The following is a 20422-nucleotide window of genomic DNA, read 5'->3' as shown; positions in this document are numbered from 1 at the left end:
AATTGTAATAAAAATAATAATAATAATAATAGTAATAATACTAATTCACAATCAACATTAAAACAACCTTTTTCAAATAAATGCAGCCTTGGTGAGCATAAGAATGTGTTCAAAAATACTTTTAAAAAATCTTACTGACCCCAAACTTTTGAACAGTACTGTACATTGTTGAAAAGTGTGTGGAGGGGTGGGGGGTCAATAAAATATATAAAACCAAAAGGGCACTTTTTTTATGGTTGTCATTTCCATTCTAAAAGTTTCCCAAACACAGAAGTGCTATTTATCAGTTCCTTCCGTCCCATCAAACCATAAACTGCTCAACTAAACAAAGACGATGGCTGTGTTACTGCCTGTTATGGTTTCGGTTCATCGGGGCATCTAAGCCCGGAGGGAGGACAGAATTCCAGGCAAAAACTGCAGTATGAAGAGTCTTGCTGAAGCAGCGTTCTGTACCAGAGCCACTCAAGAATGCCAAAAAATGGCATAGTTCCACCTCTGGTCTGAGTTAGTAATCTTTATGAAGCATATCTGTACCTAGAAGTAAAAAAGTGCACTTCCACCCATTAATGCAACATCTAGACCATCAATAAGTCTGATCTTATGTATAAACATACTTGACCTACATTTAAAAAATAAGCTCAGAACTTTACACTCCCTTTCCAGACCATTTCACCTCACAACATAGTGTATAGTGTTATTGCGGGGCCTGAGTGGTAACAGACGTCTGGGCCAGTCTGGGTCTATTGTACTGGGACTGCAGCGCAGGTTAGCCAGGGAAATGCACTCAATCAATAATTCAATCATTGAACCTTAATATTTCTTCTTTTGGCCGCCTTAATATGCACACAATTGAACACTATTCATGCACAACAACTCAATCTCACTTACACACACATTCACACAGTGGAGTTGGGAGGTTTGTGTCTCTACAAAAGGTTTTCCATGTGTTTTGGAGAATCTTTTCATTCTCGACTGGTTCTTCAAAGAAACTTTCCAGCAGTCCCACACAAAGAGCAGCAGAATAGCCGAAAGCTCATTTTCCCGAATGAAATGACTATATAAACTGTCACTCGCTATAACCTATAAAAGATGTTCAGAAGGGTAGAAATCACCATCTGTATTGGTATCTCCATGGCAACGGACAAAATGCATTGTTGTGCATGAATCATAATTCATTTTCCTCCTTTTGTCCATGACACAATGAGGGATTAGGTCATTGCATTCCAGACTGCGGTTAACCCTCCTTAAAAGGGAGGTGGTGGTGGTGGGGGGTGGGTACAGTAGAACACGTTGCTTTAGCACAACTAAATCTTAGGATGTCCATCTTTTTTACTGTGCACATAGAAAGAGAAAACATAGATTCAAAAGAACCTGATTCTCCTGCTATGATGGACTGTTGTCATTAACTTTGGGAGATTCACTGAGACTCACAAGAGATAAAGGGAAAACAGGAAGAAAGGAGGAGCTAAAAATGGCTAAAATTAAGAGGAGGTTCTCCAATAACAAACTCCCCTTTGGGTTACAAAGTGCAGACAGATAATGAGTTTGTCTGTGTTCATTAGTGTGACATTGTTGGGGTGCAGATTTGGAGGCTGGGGGATGCTAGTGGGGAGGAGCAGAAGCCAACATCAACACAGATGGAAGTCATCATTGTCCCAGCGGAGTCTGTTATGGCTTCCCCATATTCTCTTACTCTCTTTCTCTCTCTCTCTCTCTCTCTCTCTCTCTCTCTCTCTCTCTCTCTCTCTGCACAGCTACGAACGGCAGGATGTAAGTCGATGACTGAGGAAAGTGTAACATGGATTTACCCCCTCCATGAAAAATGTTTATTGATATATAGTATAGGTAGTGTTCTTTTTTGAACTTACAAGTGGTCAAAACCACAGCGGGTAAGAAACGGTGGGATTGAAGAAAATTTGAAATAACGGTGCATGATGTGGTGGAAGGACTGCATCACGTCTCTTTGTATTTTTAGCTTCTCAGCATAACGTGTCAAAAAACACACCTCAAGACCTCTGCGTTCTGTTCAATTAAAATGCATTCTGTCTAGCTCATTTTGAAATGAATGTGCCCTGAACAGAAACAGCACTCAACACTCATAATAGAGGAATTCTTGAGATTTGATTGGGCCACGAAAAGTATTTCTGTAACCGAAAGTTCTTTTTTAACCTATTAGACCAACTAATTGCCACTTAGACAACATCTTGTCTACAGTAACTATAAGCGTACTGCACTGCTAATGGGCTTGTTTACACCTAGTCACTTTATGTGTGGTTATTCTCTGATCGGATAGCTAACCGATTGTGAAAAGACCAGGTGTAAATTTAGGGAAAAAGTTGCCTGATCATTGTTAATGAAAAGTTACACAGTTTTCATTAACAAGTATTGCTGTCACTTCAATAAGAGCTATTGAAAGGACACAGATCAAAATGTGCATGCACCGTAAAGCATAACCCTCAACTAAATTGGCATTCAGCAAGCACTATTCACCCCTGGTACATTATAATACATGTACAGGGTAGTTTTGCTGTGAATTTGCTGCCAAACATTTAGAAACCCAAAGCCACAGAGTTCAATTCAACACAAACACAAACACGCACAGAAAGTCTCCAGACACGATTCTCCCCCTTGCGTACTGTGGCGTCTGCTGTCCTGTCCACGGCCCTATCTCACCACCCACACGCCCAGCTTAAGTCCCTTTTCTTCAATCCCACCATTTCTTACCCGCTGTGGTTTTGACCACTTGTAAGGACCATAGAAGGCTTTAGTCAAACACACACACACACACACACACACACACAAACACACACACACACACACACACACACACACACACATACACTGAAAGTGCAGAATTAGGTCTGGCAGGAATATGACAGGGAGTCAGTTTATAAACCTGGCTCACTGACGCAATACTAAATCATCACATAGCTGAGGAGAGAGGGAGGGAGAGAGGGAGAAAGAGAGAGAGAGAGAGGAATGAAGAGGATAAAGCAGAGGGTGTGGTTGATGGAGAGCAGGGATAAGAAAAACTAAACTTTCATGTTCTGCCTTTCCTTGGGCAGGTTTTTTGCACAGGCAGAGGTCCGACCTTGGACTGTAGTAAATGGATATTTCTCTTCCCTCATCTCAATCTATCCCACAATCCCCTGCCCCCTCACACCTTCCGGGAATGGGAAGAGTCGGCCCCTCACACACACTGGGTTATGCACGGAGGTAGGAAAGGATGCTTCTAATTATACTGTAAAGTGCTGAGTGTGTAAAGGGTGAACTGAAAAACAAGGAGCAGAGATTCTGTTTGAGAATGACCAACTGCGACCCATAAACACCTGCTATGTAATCACAAGCATCTGCTGCTGCCCTCCAACAAAGATGATTGTTACTCTTAGTGTCACACACATGTGAGCACACACAGGCGTAATGTTTCATGTGTGACGGATGAGACCACATAAGGGTTGTGTGTCGGTAACTATGAGGTCATGTAACAAAAAGCACACTGATGTGAACACTTCCTGCTGCTGTTTTACAGAGCTCATAAAAAAAATAAAAAAAACACTGAACACTTCACAAAAAGAGACCATCAAACCACCAGCCAGTGGCAGTCAGGGTTCAGGCGACCTCACTTCCAAATATAGGACAATGCTATTTTTGTTTCTGGAATGCTGAAACAAACTTAGAAAAACCCTAAACTCACTGTAAAAAACCCAAAGTTTTCCGGGTTGAATCTTTGTTTAATAGAGCTGGGCGATATATTGAATAAACGGTAACACTCTACAGTAAGGTTTCATTTGTTAACATAAATTAACATGAACTAACAGTGAACAATGCTAATACAGCATTTATTAATCTTAGTTAGGGCTGTGCGATTTTGAAGAAAAATGCGATATGCAATACCTTGTTAAATAATGCGATATTCGATATGCGATACGATATTGCAATTAGTGTGTAAAATCTATTTAAATTATATTAAAGGCCCACTGAAGTGCTTTGAAATGCGCCGCATTATTCAATGTGTTTACGTAATTTACCCTGAAACGGCTTCAGCTGTTAGCAGCGCCTCCCCTTTTTTGAAACAACCAATGGCGTTTCGTTAATATACAGTTTGACTAGAGCGCAAGAGCGGACCTTCTCTGTTTGGTAAAAACAGTTTCCTCTAACACTGTTTACCATCATAATCTCCTCCATATCGCTTTGAAATGCAGCATTCTGTGCAGAATTCAAATGGGTCGATATGTTTGTTGTCTGCGCCGACTCGCGCATATGATCCGCGCTGCACTCTCGTGTCTGTAGTCTAAATTTAGACCAGAGCCGTTGGGGTGTGTGCGCTGCTGCGGTGTGTGAAACTAATGTGAAAACAGACATTATTTGCCTCAAATGAAAGCATATTTACACTGAATCGTTTCCTATCACATATATAGTGTGCTATGTGCCTTTCACCATGTACAAATTAGTAAATGTGTGAATAACTGACTGATTTCAGCTGCAACATAGGGGCGGGCTTTAGATTCTAGAGAGCATTTTGATTGGACAGAAGATTTGACGAGAAAGTGAAGTCTGCGATGATGTCACCAAAATCTGAGATTCGTTTTAACAGAAGTGAGAGACTGTAAAATTTGAATGCTTATATCTCCTAAATGTAAATTTTGTCATAGTTTTGGAACATACCAGCTTATTCATAACTTTAAGGCTAACACAGTCATACTAAAAGCTAAAAAACTTACATTTTGATTTCAGTGGACCTTTAAGACAATTATTTAAACTAAGAATTATACCATTTATTGGTTTCACATTCTTTCTGGGAAAAGAAAGTATTGCTACTTCTTAAAGTGACCAACAGTGTTTTAGCAAATATTAATGTCACAAATCTGACTATGTAATTTTGACATCAATGTAAACAAACAAAAAATGTAATGCAAATGTAATGCAGACAAAAAACTGAACTAAATGGATCACATAAATATTTATTAATACATATTATGCTATTTTAAAGGCACCTAATTTTGTCTACATCAGGTAAACATGCCTTATGTTACAGTTACATTACAAATGTAATCTAAGGCTTCCTTTTGCTCAGCGACTGTAGACACTGTAAAGACAGTAATGATGACGTTGATTTTACCATATCAATCCCAGCACCAGTCTAATGATGATTGGAAGAACTAGTTATTCAACCTGAACCTCCATTGCCAGGACGACTTGAGCAGGACGTTTCTTAGTGATATGCTACTCATTTTGAGGTACATTATGAGATGTTGCAACTGTAATTCCTCATCATCAGCATTAACAAGTGTCAGTCGATCAACAAACCATGTGTTTATTTCGAATTTATTGCAGTGCGTATGCCGGAAACATTATATAATACAAAAATAGAGAAAATATACATAAATTGCAAATGGCATTATGCAAATGTGTATCCTAGTGACGTAGAAACGTAACGCAGTAGGATTTGAAATACAAACGACTCGTATAAAGTTGATTCTTTCTTTTTGGAGACAACTACTTTATTTATCGTGCAATTTCCACTTTACTTTTTTTATTTCCACTAACTGCAGAATGTTTACAATCACGGACAGCTATATTACACAATGCATGAAGGGGAATATTCAAAATAATAGAGGCATTTTAAAATCAAAAGCTGTATTTCTTTTAATTAGTTAAAGCACTGTGCAACTAACATGAACAAAAAATGAACAATAATAAACATTTTACTAATATAAGCAAACATTTTACTAACATTAACAACAAAGATTAATAAATGCTTTGAAAAATATATTGCTCATTGTCAGTTCAAGTTAGCTAATGCATTAACTAATGTTAAATAATAAAACCTTATTGTAAAAGGTTACCGAATAAGGACTATGTGAGAATTTTGCTGGTAAAAATTAATGAAGCACACTGTGAATAATACCACTGATTTCAAGTACTTCATTTGGTCATTACTATATATGAATATGATTTTTTTTAAACAAATATAATGATTTTATTCAGCAAGGATGCATTAAATGGATAAAAAGTGACAGTAAAGTATATAATACTTGCTTCTATTCATTGTAATAACATGCACATCTTACCATCCAGGGGTGAGGAATCTCCGGTAGGGGCATCTGAGGAGGAGCTGGGAGTGAGGTGTGTATCTCTGTCTTACATGAAGGCTCTGAGAGAAAAACAAACATTCACACAGCTGAAAAAAACTACATTGATGGAGATATTAAAGGGGTACTTCAGCGCTTGGAAGATGAATCTGTTTTTAAACTGGGTCATTAATGTAGTAGAAATGTGAAATTATTTTTGAATTTGGTGCCTTCTAGACAGAGAAAAGACTGTACTGTATTTTTGTCTAATGGGGATGAAAGACTGCAATTCCCAGAATGCTTCGCTGCCCTGTGAGGCCACTTCCAAAGCCACCGCTACTGGATTACTGTGACTGCGTTGGAGAACAGACACTACAATTAAAGGGTTAGTTCACCCAAAAATGAAAATGATGTCATTAATGACTCACCCTAATCTCGTTCCACTTGTAAGACCTCTGTTCATCTTCGGAACACAGTTTAAGATATTTTATATTTAGTCCGACAGCATATCTAAGTGTATGCACACTTTACTGTCCATGTCCAGAAAGGGAATAAAAACATCCTCAAAGTAGTCCATATGTGACATCAGTTAGTTAGTTAGTTAGTTAGTTAGTTAGTTAGTTAGTTAGTTAGTTAGTTAGTTAGTTAGTTAGTTAGTTAGTTAGAATCTCTTGAAGCATCGAAAATACATTTTGGTCCAAAAATAACAAAAACTATGACTTTATTTTCAGCATTGTCTTCTCTTCCGCGTTTGTTTTCAATCCTCAAATAAAGAATCAAATGGTTATGAATCAGTGGATTGATTCATGATTCAGATCGCGTGGCAAACTGCCAAACAGCTGAAATCACGTGACATTGGTGATCCGAATCATGAATCAATACGCTGCTTCATGACCGTTTGATTCTTTATTTGAGGATTGAAAACAAACGCGGAAGAGTAGACAATGCTGAAAATAAAGTTGTAGTTTTTGCTATTTTTGGACTGAAATGCATTTTCAATGCTTCAAATGATTCTAATTAACTAACTGATGTCACATATGGACCATACCTGTCAAGTATTCCGTTTTTGCTGGGAAAGTCCCGTATTTTACCGTTCTTTCCCGCCGTCCTCCCGTATTCGTATTTTCCCGTAAATCTCCCATATTTTAACCTGCGTTATTAAAAAAATAATAATACCGGAGTAAAAAAAACAAAAACATTTCCAATCTGAGCTCTGTAACTAGCCTTGCGATAACTGCCATCTGCAATAGCCTACACTATAGGTGGCCGTTGTCGGGAGGTTAGTGTTTGAGGTCAGATGACGAGTGACAAAGCAGGGAAAAAACAAAACAGAGAAGGATGATAGACGTAACGATAGAGACGGAAGGCACTCCTGCCAAAAAAACTCAAACCCTTGTGTAAATACCTTGATTAATGGGACAGTGTATTTAATTTTCTGAAGAAGGAGCAGGAAGATCTGTGCGACAGTGGAAGATCTTATAAAGTGACAGTAATCACTTATAATGACAATGTAAAGAACAAAAGTAATTGCTCACTAAATATGCTCTGCTCTTGAGTAAATAACTTAAGTACCTTTAATAAGGATTAATCTATATATAATTCATAACTTATGCAGTGCAAACTGATAACAATTTATGTATATTTCCTACTTGTTAAGTTGTTGTTATACAGGTAGGAAGAACACAGGTACAAATAAAATGTATTATTATTATTATGGGATTATGTGAGGATTTATGCCCCCCGAACCCGATGATCAGAACAAAAATATCATCAATTTATATAGCACAATCATTTAAATAGCACAATCATTTAAATATACTCCAGGGTTTCTACTGATACAAAGCCATATGCTAATCTCTGAAGTAACCCTTTAAGGAGGCATGAGTCATGATGATGAAGATACATGGTGCGGTATGAAGAGTTAATTTGGTGGTCAAATGAGCAGCTAAAGTTGGGTGTGCTTACCTCTAGTGGCTAGAACTCTGTGCAGGATGTTTAATATCTGCTGTTTCTTCTCTCTCACTCCAGCAGTTAAATACTCTCTGTCTAACAACTCCAGAAAGACCCGCAACTCTGCCAACAGCTCCTCCATCGCTGAAAAAACACATACAAGATATTCAATAAGCAAAATAAGAGCTAACGCTTGTGGCATAAAACATTTTCTTTGTTGATTTTCTTATATTGACACTATAAAGATGGGCCATCAGCATTGCTCTGCTCTGAGATGCTGGCTGGTATCTCGTAAAACCAGTGAATTATAGGTATCTGTTGGCTCGGCACCTGAGGAATATCAAAGGCTATCAAATGTGAATTGCAGTACTGGAAAATCCGAGGTCTATAAAACAGCATTACAATGGGCTCAGGCCCATACAAACACATAGCTGAAGGTTTACATAAGACTGAGAGCTGGGGGTTCGGCTGCTGTAGGGACAGTTTCTTGACGTAAAACAGAGAATAGAGCTCACTGATTAGTGTGTGCAATGAAATGAAGTGTGCATAGCGAATTGAGTGTGTCACTGTTTGACTGCTGGTATAGATTCCAGCCATCAAGACTGCAGCTGCGTTTGGATATGAGCCAGTCTTTTTCAGGTTGGCTATAGTTCATTTGAATGCAGGTATTAACTTTTATAGTCCAATTTGCTGTGCTTTTTGTCTATTAAATATTTGAATGTGTTCTTGTCTTAAAAGGTATACACAAATGTTTATGTTGGGATATATGGCACTAGGTGATTTACTAAGGTTTGCACTTGTCCATTTACTTGTATTTGCGCCATTAATTAACACACAAATGAAGCATGTTTTAAACAGATGCTAACTGATAGATTGCATGTGTCATTATAGAAATTATCCAGCTGTGTCTGTGTTAATTTTCGCATCATCAGTAGATTATGTGCAGAACTTTCCACTCCCATCAACGCTTTTTTACAATTACGCTATTATGTTAATTTGCCCTGTTTAGTAAATCTGGCCCTATATCTCTGTATCTGTATTTTCTACCAAATGGGTTAAATAATTTTTCTGTATTAGGGATGTGATGGTGGGGGGCATTGGGGGGACATCGCTTTCAAATTAGCAGCAATTTGAGGGCAGCAACTGCTTTGCAAGTTCCTGTCACGACTGCACAGCCTTCACCCTCTGACAAGGACACTCACGCCACACCCCCTTGTTCTAAATCACCGGCATTCTAGGCACCTGTGCACCATCACCAGCCACACTATAAAGACACTCCTCACCTTCCCATTCACTGTCTGGTCTTGCACCGATCAACCCACGACTACCTGTCCTTATCCGAAGCCCTGATCATCATCCTTCCTCGTCATCTTCTTCCACCTTACGGCACGAGGACGCGCCTACTGGGAGGGGCGTATTGTCACAACTACACAGCCTTCACCCTCTGACAAGGACACTCACGCCACACCCCCTCGTTCTCAATCACTGGAATTCTAGGCACCTGTGCACCATCACCAGCCACACTATAAAGACACTCCTCACCTTCCCATTCACCGTCTGGTCTAGCACCGATCAACCCACGACTTCTTCATCGTGATCTTCATCCTTGTCTTTGTCTGCACCATCCTCGTCCATCATCTTCGTGTCAAGCACTCTCCTAAGTATCACCTTTGTCCGTAACCTCTGTCAATAAACTTTGCACTAACACTAATCCATTTGTGTCCTCATCTGTGTCTGACAGAAGACCAGACCAAATGCAGAGCTCTCCGGACACAGGCGAGGACTGCACCGCCGACCACTTCACCACGCTGTTCGGTCCTCACGGAGACACGACACTTCCATCACCATTGCAACCACTACTTAAGCTAGCTCACCGTCACCTGCACCACCATCACCCATCTCTTCTTCAGCTGCCTGGTGTAGTCCCGTGGCCCGACCAGCAACATACAGGGGACGGGCAAAGGATTGCAGCGGGTTCCTGTTCCTATGCTCGCTGTATATGGAAGCGACTTTCCACCTCTTCCACGGCGAGAGAGACCGGGTGGCGTTCATCATCTCCCTACTCTCGGGCCGAGCTCTTCAATGGGCGCAATCAATATGGGAAGCCAATGCCCCCGTCACCCGCTCGGTCTCAGCCTTCTGTTCCCACCTTCGAGAAGTCTTCGGTCAACAAGCCGCTGTTAATCCTCTGCCCGTCCCACCAACTGTCACCCCGGAGATGACTACACCTGAGCCCCCCGCAGACAGAGAGCTTCCGCCCGCCGCTGACACGGAGCCTACGACGACAGCGCCCACTGCAACCACGGAGCCAAAGTTCCAAAGTGAGTCTGTCCAGGGGTGTGAGCAGGCAACAGCCGTCCCGGAGGGCATTCTGGTGGAACTGGAAACAGAGGAGAAGGGCTCATTGACTGGAGCTCAGAAGTACTGCTTCCCACCCTGACCCACCCTGATCCTTATGTACCATCATCTGTGACCTGTTCTCCGTCAGTGCCCATTGAATCTGCCAGTCCTCCAGTCCTATCACAGCTGTCAACGTGTTGTCCTTCATCTTCTTCAGGGTCTCCTATCTATAAAGTCCAACACGCGGCAGCCTCAGCCAGTCAAGAGGATCCATGGGCGCTGCCTCCGGCCTCGGATCCTCTCATGTCACCTGGGCACGAAGACCTGCGAGCTACACCGTGTCTCCTTCTACCTTCGGAACCACCAGAATGCCCCACCCCTGCAGCTTCACCCGGTTCCCTCATCCCTCCAGCTACCCCTTGGACAGTCGGCACCTCACTTCCGCCTCGGACTTATGACCCTCCTGCTGCGCTTCAGATCTCCACCCCTAGGGCTGCAGTGGGCCCCTCCTCCCCCTCGGACTCGCTGGGGTCTTCTGTAACACCAGCTCTGCCTGGGACCTCGGCAGTTCTGGCGTCCCATCGGGGGCTCGTCTCCACGGCTCCGCCCAGGTCAAATGTGCCAGCGACGCCGCTCGGGTCCATCAGCTCTCCGTCTACGCTTGTGGATCCCCCTACACCGCTGTCATCTTCGTCGGTCGGGCCACGGAGGTCGTCAACCATGCCCCTTTCACGGCTCCTCCCTCCGTCGACACCACCGTGGGCTCCCTGGGTCATCTTCTTCTGTTCACTCCTATTCCTCCTTGGAAACCCTGCCCACCTGCCGGTCCACCTGCCTTCTGCCTCCTCCTCCTCCTCCTCGTCAACCCTTCTCCTCGTCTTCGCCCACCTCCGAAACCTCCTCCATCTCCTCGGATCACCTTACGGCACGAGGACGCGCCTACTGGGAGGGGCGTATTGTCACAACTGCACAGCCTTCACCCTCTGACAAGGACACTCACGCCACACCCCCTCGTTCTCAATCACCGGAATTACTACCTGTCCTTATCCGAAGGAAGCCCTGATCATCATCCTTCCTCATCATCTTCTTCATCGTGATCTTCATCCTTGTCTTTGTCTGCACCATCCTCGTCCATCATCTTAGTGTCAAGCACTCTCCTAAGTATCACCTTTGTCCGTAACCTCTGTCAATAAACTTTGCACTAATACTAATCCATCTGTGTCCTCGTCTGTGTCCGACACTTCCCTATTAGCATTGGGTTTTAATCCAAAATATTACCAAATAGGTTCTTTTACATTTTGCTTTGAAACCAAATCTTCCACCATAGTCTTGTCAGTCAGCTCCTCATTCTCGTGATAAATGAAATCTGACTCCTGCTGCTGATCTGATCTGCACTGCGACTCTAATTCGGCTCACGCTGCATTGGGCAACCGCGTTCATTTTTTAATTGTAGTGTCTGTTCTCTTAACTAAATGATTTTTATGACTATAAACAATCAAAATTCATCTGAACACCATGTAACACCAGTAACACAGACTATCGCAGCAAGCCTAATCTGTAGGCTAATAGGTAGGACAGTAGGGTAGGCAGCTTTAATATGTTTAAAAAGTATATGCAACCTCACTAGGATGCAGCCTGCTGTTTAAGAAGCACCCTGTGTCCTTAAGTATATTGATATAAATCTTAAAGTAAATATATACTAGCCCTAACAACAAAAAAGTAGAACGTGTATGGCCATTTTTCATGCGTCACATAGTTGAACTGCTTTCCCGAGCACTGATTGATTTAGAAAGACATTATGGTGTCCTTACATAAGGACATCTAATTTAACCACTGGAGTTAAAATCACATATTCTAGTTTTAAACTGAATAGACATTTCTCCACAGTATGTGTTGCTTGCTGTAGTCTACCATCAACAGGACAAAACACTAAAATATTTATTCACAAGCTTTTTTGGATGATTTTTTCTTCTTCTAAATTGTCCATTCTGAAAACCTATTAGCTTGATGCAAAGGTGTCAATGTATGTGCATAATAAATAAAAGAGAGATATTTAAAAAAAAATGCACAGATCACAGCCTTCTGTTTTAGCAGTGACAATAAATAAATAAATAAATAAATTAAATGATTAATCAGAGATTAAAATGGGGGGGGGGGGTAATATATTTTGATGTATCTAGCAACCAACAATATTTATTATTAAAAACTAAATATTCTTTTGATAACTATGGAATTGTTATAAACACATACTTTCCTATATTTATATAAGATTACTCTATAAAAATATAAATAGAATTTTCCTGGAAATAAAATGATGAAAAACACAGTAAGCTTATAACATTTACAGTTGTTCCTGTATCATTCTCTGTCCAACAGCTTGCACGTCAGAACGAATAAAGCTAATGAAGCACTTTTAGTAATGGCGGCCAAATAACATGAAAGGAAATACACTTTAAAAACCAACAGAGCGAACCAAAGCGCTGCATTAAAGTGCCACACATAAATGAGGACCACCTTCAAACTATGCTTGGGGGCAAAGTCAAGAGAAAGAGAATGAGAGAGAAAAGGGAAAAGGGAAATACTTTAAACAATCACAACCGCCCACATTTACAATTCTCTGAATCTTCTTCCTTCACGCGCTTTCGATTGACTAACCCTAGCTTATACAAAAATAAACGATGAAAGATAGCAAGAAATGAGTCCAAAAAGCCCATCTTTTAAAAAAGTGACATACTGCTAGCTGAAATCCTGAGGAATGACAAAATATGTAAACACATCCAGACCAAAAAGCCCTCAAAGTCAGCAATTTTAGTCTTGTTTTACAAATACCTGCCAAATTGACCAGAAAGAGGGTGAGGCCATGCCAGAGAAGGGTTCGAAAAGCAAAGCTGATTTTAATTCGGTGTTGACAGAGAGAAATAATGAATGATATTCAGTTTGGTGGTTATCTAGAACCAGTTTGACAAGCTGACCTAGTGAACTCTCAGAATAAACATCATTCAGTCTCTGCTGAACAAAAATCACATTATTCTACCATTCCAACCCAAATTCAATAATATAGAGGGATGTGGTCTGCAAAAGCAATTGTGATGCTGCCAGCATGCAAGAACCAGTATTATTTGTCTGCTGATGCAGAATGTGTGTGCATTTGCGTAGGTGTGTATGCATATGTGGTTACGGTCTACCACCCAGGTCGCTGAGAAGCAACAACATCCTTGAAATTCACTTAAAGAAATGTGTGTGTCTGTGTGTACACGTACATATTACAGAGTACCTTTCTCTTCGCACAGTCATCCTATCCGACTGTTCCGTCACATTTTAGAGCAGTTCTCTTTAATGAACCGTTAAAATCCCTATGCACATGATCTATGACCTGCCGTATATATAATCAGACGTTAACCCGTGCCAAGTTTCTGTGGAGTACCCACCATCCCACATCCTTCACTCGCTCTTCTCTCTACTTTCTCTCTCTCTCTCGCTCTCTCTCTCTCTCTCTAGCTTCTCCATTTCAATTTCCATACTGAGCCAAGGCACAATTATTTTTTTCCTCACTTCTCACTTCAGAAGGGGAAAGATATGGCAGCTGACAATAAACCTTTGGGATAAAAGAGATAACAAACAACCTCTTTTGCTTTGTTTAAGAAACCTGCCAAGAACATAAATGTGAACTTGCTCTTCTGTCTTCCCTGACTCCTCATCCAATGCTGTGCTTCTCTTTGATGTCCGCTGACAGGATCCAGAAGGAGAACTGGTGATGACTGAGATGCAAAACCAGCTCCTTCATACAGAATGATGGAGGAGGTAAAGATAAAAAGCATGACAATCCTGCTTATAACACCTCCAGAGTCACATCAAAGTTCTTTAAAAGCAAGTCAGTTCACTCTGCAACCAACTTGGAAGAGCGTTGTGTGTATATAATAGCAAATAAAGCTCCTTTCTACCTGAAATTTTCATAGTTTCATAATGAATCGTAAATCATCGATACATTTGGGGGGAAAAATTTGTATAATAAAAAAATGTCTTTAGCTCAAATTGCACTAATATTATTTTCAGTATGCATTGAATATACATATTATTTATTTACATTAAGTTTTTTTAAAATATTTTTCAAAAAGGTAAGAAATAAAATATTTGTATAATTTTTATGGGAGTTTAAGAATGATTTTTAATTTAGAAAACTACATTTTTAATATTTTCCAAAGCATTAATAAAAAGTTATAACAGGGGGTGGGGGTGGGGGCAGCCACCATAATGACTGTTACAATTTCTTTGATTGATTTTTTTTTTTTGAGCATTCTGTCTCTGCCCATATCCCTGTCTCACTTGAGCCTAAAATATCAATATTATCAATCATACTGATTATACTGTATCTCTCGTAGATCTGAGAGGCCATGGGTGCCCAGAACAAAACGTTTGGCAGCTGTGAATAAGGCAGCTACTAATCTGTGGTTTGTGAAATTAGGTTGCTTTATGGTTTGGCCTCATCATGGTTACCACTTGCTGCCACAGGCTAGGGCACACCAGAGTATCACTCAGTACACATGCCTGGAAAATACTAGAAAACTACAGGAGAGAAGAAAATATTGAACAGATGCTCCACTGTCCCACTAATGATGGGCTTCAATACTAGCATCTGTGTAGTCACGTAGTCACATATATCAAATGCACCGGGATCATCAATAAGAGAATATCTCAGCTGTGTGATTACATTCATCTCTGTGTTTGATTATATGTGTGTACTGCCCATGTGTGTTCACATGAACATATGAGGAAAATACTGAGGCTTCAATTATGAAAGGATGGTTTAAAATATACGTCCATAAATGTGTACTTGTGTTTATGAGTTTGTGTGTGTGTGTATATATAATTACAGAGCGCTAACTCCTAAACCACAGTGGGCAGAGGGGTGGGAGAGAGAAGCCACTGGTTAGAGAAACCTTTAAGAATCATCCATCTAGAGGGTGGGGGAGACTCCATGGTGCCTGGGAAACAGGAGGAGCAGAAGTGATTGTCTCCACTTATTATTTGTACATTTATGAATGTTAACAAGCATTGGAGTATTTGCCTTTCAACAATTATTTGGGAAGAATTGTAGCATATTTATAGTATGCATCATTCAAGGTATTATTATAGGGGGCGGAATGTAAATGTAAAGGAAAAAATATAAGAAATTATTACTATTATTCAGCAAGGAAGGAAGCATTCAATTCATCAGAAGTAAGTAAAGATTTTTACATTTTGTAACAAAAGATTGCTGTTTCAAATAAATGCTATTGCATGAATGATTTCTGAAGGATCATGTGAGACAAAAGACTGGAGTAATGACTGCTGAAAATTCAGCTTTGCAATCACAATTTTTTTTTTAAATAAAAATGTCATTGTTATTTTAAAATATTTCTTTAATAAATATTAACATTTTCCTGTATTTTTATCAAATAAATAAAATGTAACAGTAGTGTAAATTTAATAGCAGTAGAAGTTCCATATCCTTAAAGAGTTTCCCAAATCTTCAATTGTTTTGCCACAAAGGCAAACACTAACCTCTCTGAGGGTGAAAAAAGAGAAAAATATTATAAAAACTGCAGCAGTTGACAGAGTAGGAGGAAAAGACAAAGGAAGGCAAAGTTAAAGAGTTCTCTTCTTGCCTCTAATCTTTTTTTGGGTAAGACATCTCTACTTGGAGGGAAAGAAGGACTTTGGGGATTTCTGGCACGTGTGAGCCTTTAAAAACTCATCAGTGTGGAAACTGTCGAGAGGAGACCCCCTAAAATAAAGCCAAGTAGGCTAACAGACCAATACCCACATCACATGCACTAATCCAGTGCCAATTCATACCATGTCAGACTGGTCTAACAACACAGTGCCATATGTTCCTAAATGCCAATAAACACATTAACCACCAGTGCAGCCCAGTATGAGCTTTAAAACTAGATGAAAAGTTCAAATCCACAAGGAACATTGTCACATCTGGAACTGCTGACATGTTTTAGAGCAAAAACTAAGAGAATGGTGTTGCAGTTTCACTAACATATGTAAGGGATAATAATATATGGTCTTTAACACTAAATAAAGCCCAAACAGGGTGATCGGGACGGGAACTCAATACAAAGCAGATTGGTCTTGTATCAACCTGAAGGATTGTTCTTTCTTTTGCAATATATACAATCTCATATCCTGGGCAATAGTCATTCATTCAGTATTTAATGTTTTACCACTGCAAATGACCACTTAGAATCAAGTAGTAGGCTATGTAAGGGACCAACAACAATGCTATGGTAAAACCACATTTGACTTGGCTACAAAACTCAAAAGCCGATGATATGCCTTGCAATCAGATACCATTAACCACTGTGGACAATAGGGCTCTGTCATATCCAACCAAGAGTAGAGTAGTGATGTGTCGTTCATGAACGATTCGTTCATTTTGAACGAATCTTTATTATGACTCGGGACTACCGAGTTGTCTCAGATAGTGATTCGTTCATTTTGTGTTGACCGCGCATGCGCATTACGCAACATATGGCCTCTGAATCAGCTCTGAATCTCCGAATGATTAGTTCTTTTGAGTCTCGGGTTTGAGTCTTTCGTTCTTCCTGTTAGTCCCATAGAGTCTATGCTGTCAGTAACGGAAACAGAAAAGATTAGTTCTTTTGATCGAGTCTCGGGTTTGAGTCTTTCGTTCTTCCTGTTAGTCCCATAGAGTCTATGCTGTCAGTAACGGAAACAGAAAAGATTAGTTCTTTTGATCGAGTCTCGGGTTTGAGTCTTTCGTTCTTCCTGTTAGTCCCATAGAGTCTATGCTGTCAGTAACGGAAACAGAAAAGATTAGTTCTTTTGAGTCTCGAGTTTGAGTCTTTCGTTCTTGCTGTCAGTCACATGCTGTGTGTGTGTGTGTGTGTGTGTGTATGTATATATATATATATATATATATATATATATATATATATATATATATATATATATATATGTGTATATATATATATATATATATATATATATATATATATATATATATATATATATATACACACACACACACACACACACACAGTTGATTCAAAATTAGTCTAATTGAATTTGTGATGTTAGACTTGAATAGTCAATATATTTCCCATATTTGTATATGTCTGATATTACCTGAGAATAATATAAAAAATAAAATAAATAACTACGTGCTTTTTACAAAAAAGGTTGTGAACTTGTGTTCTATACACGGTGACAAGTCACGTGACAAAAGAACGAACGACTCAAACCCGAGACTCGATCAAAAGAACTAATCTTTTCTGTTTCCGTTATTGAAAGCATAGACTCTATGGGACTAACAGGAAGAACGAAAGACTCAAACCCGAAAGACTCATAAGAACTAATCATTTTTGTTTCCGGACCTGTGTCACGCACGGTCCGGGCGGCCCAGCCCCCAGATCTGATCAGAGTCAGACACAGACGAGTCGACAGCTAACGTCTCGAGGAGCTCGAAGACACGAGAGGCGGAGAACAAACGTGATAAATATGAAGTTGCAAGAGAAAGAATGTTTTGGATCAGGAGGTGAGGTGAACTAACAGAGAAACTGCAATAGCCTGCCCTGACCCAACAACTAATCAATTAATTAAACATTTCAGTTTCTTATAATTTGGCTTTGGTTGCTGTACCCTATAGTTTATTTGTATGTAGTTTTAAAATGTAATCAACATTTTCATAAGTACTAGATGTGTTGGGCTATTTAACATGTCATTTTGGTGAAATGAACGAAATGACTCGAAAAAAGATTCGTTCATTTTGCTGAACGAGACTCAAAGATCCGAGTCAGTAAAATGATCCGAACTTCCCACTACTAGAGTAGAGTTGTGATGCACGTACAGGATACCTGACACCTCACAGCTGCCAGCTAACCAGCCAATCACAGACGTTCTGCCTATCCAGTTCATGATATGTTTTCGAAAGTGCAGATTTCCGTGAAAGTAGATAACACCTGTATCACCCTAGAGTTAGGGTGACTGGAATCACTCTTCTAATCACTATTAAAATAAAACATTATAATTTAGGCCTATTTATTTCAATTTAATACAATTGTATTTAATTGAAATAAATAGGATTAAATTATATATTTTTTATTTTGAACATTAATAAATAAAACAAATTAACAAAAATAGCGGTCAACGAATTGCTTGCAACGTCATGTCATTACATTTACCGCCTCTACACATTTAAAATTGCAACGGCGTTTCTTTCTGTATTTCTAACTGACCTGAGAAGAGCAGTGACAGTGAAGGATTCAAATGAGAAGATTTGACCCAATCTTCTCAAACCAAAACGGTATTATCGCCGTTGCAATGTGGGCTACATTATGTGAAATCTTTTTATTTCTTAACTTAGGCCTACCTTTTCTTTTAAATTAACTTAGTACGAAAATATATATATATATTATTTACAAACTTCTTCCTTTCACAAAGCGCAAGGGAGTGTTGAGAAATGCGTTTTCTCTCATACACTTTGTGATACTGCATCTCGCTAAACACATTGTTCTTTCATTTCCACTATGAATTACACGTGGACATGGTCATATTAATCGACGACCAGAAAGCATGCAATGAATCGTCTCATACTGAGATACTGGACACTCACCCCTCGAGGCGAACAGTATGGGGTCGCTCCGCATCTTAAAGTCAAACGCATCTAACTCCGAGTAGGTAGGGGTTGCAGGCTTGTGTCCGACAGCTGCTGTATTTCATTAAAGTCCGCGCAACAGAGCGGTCTCTGTTTTCCCCGCTAATTCTCTGTGCGAACCAGCAGACCTCCGCTCCGCTCGCTACCGCCCGGCAGTATGTCGTTCCCTCAGAAAACTTCCCCTGACTGTGTCCTCGATCCTGACACAGAGCAGCTCTGTTCGCCTTCTGTTGATCGCGATCCCGACAGCAAACCGCTGCGCCTTCGAAGGGGAGCTGCTTGGAGACTTGAAAGAAAATCTTTCACTTTCTCTCCATGTCGTGCTTGGCGAAAAGTGGGACCTCCTTCCTTTCTATTTAGTTTCCTCTCCCTCTTTTCTCCGCCCTGTAGCCCCTCTTCTCCAATTCCACAGCTGGATACAGCGCATGTGTGTGGAGAGGGACGATTAACGAGCACTTAATGTTTAGTGAAACCTATGCACGGATACGTTAATTAACATATTTAAGATGCATTTACCTCAGAGAACATTTACCTCAGAATGATCAAGAATATCGGTAACACTTTACAATAAGGTTGTATTAGTTAACATTAGTTAAAGCATTAGATAGCACGAACTAACCGTGAACAACACCGCTGTTCAGTTAATCTTTGTTAACTTCATTAAAAATACAGCTGTTCGTTTGTTCTTTTGAGTTCACAGTGCATTAACTAATGTTAACACGATTTTAATAATGCATTAGTAAATGTTGAAATTAACATTAACAAAGATAAATAAATAGCCTACTTTATGAGTGCAGTTCATCATTAGTTCATGTTAACTAATGTATTTAACTGATGTTAACTAATTAACCTTATTCTAGTGTTACCAGAAAATCTTTGCATGAACTTTCATTCTTAGAAGTTTAAGAATTCATTACACAAGCTCAAGCAAAGGCTCAGCTCTTTTTTATAGGTATTTTCATATATATATATATATATATATATATATATATATATATATATATATATATATATATATATATATATAAAATCATCCATCTTGCTTAACTAACAATATATATTAAAACATTTTTATTAAATCGTATTTGCAACTGTTGCCTTTGTATATAGATCAGACAAGACCAGGTGAAAAAAGGTTAGCTATTCTAGCAGAAGTGAGCATTCTTCTCTGAACAAGTTTACACATGCATTTCTATAAATCAGTCATCAATTTATGGATTAATAATTACAAGTCATTCATCTGAAAGGGTCTATAAACTGTGAGAAACTCTATAATCATAGTGTCAACGTGGTTGAAAACAGATTTTTTTCATTGACCTACAGATGTTTTAACAGTGCATCTTTAGTGGCTGAAAAAGTTGGGTTTTTCCAATAACCTTAGTCCCTGTTTTGTTTT

The 20422-nt window shown here is 39.6% G+C and overlaps 1 protein-coding gene across 3 annotated transcripts in view; it reads right to left on the bottom strand.

The window, feature by feature from the left end:
• Nucleotides 1–20422, bottom strand: part of afap1 (actin filament associated protein 1) — a 71798-nt gene that overhangs the window by 29389 nt on the left and 21987 nt on the right. The window contains exons 1-3 of one of the 3 annotated variants that reach the window (XM_067429273.1): nucleotides 18985–19370; nucleotides 8037–8165; nucleotides 6072–6154 (exon numbers count right to left, since the gene is read on the bottom strand). In XM_067429273.1, coding sequence (XP_067285374.1) covers nucleotides 6072–6154; nucleotides 8037–8165; nucleotides 18985–19018 — 246 coding nt within the window. In that variant the 5' untranslated portion in view covers nucleotides 19019–19370. Of the gene's footprint in view, nucleotides 1–6071; nucleotides 6155–8036; nucleotides 8166–18984; nucleotides 19371–20422 lie in introns of those variants that run through there. The other 2 variants (XM_067429275.1, XM_067429274.1) reach the window with 2 other exon arrangements.

Source organism: Pseudorasbora parva, chromosome 21, assembly GCF_024679245.1.
Source record: "Pseudorasbora parva isolate DD20220531a chromosome 21, ASM2467924v1, whole genome shotgun sequence".
Lineage (NCBI taxonomy): Eukaryota > Metazoa > Chordata > Actinopteri > Cypriniformes > Gobionidae > Pseudorasbora > Pseudorasbora parva.
The sequence above is the reverse complement of the archived record's forward strand: the minus strand, read 5'-3'. Positions and strand labels throughout refer to the sequence as shown.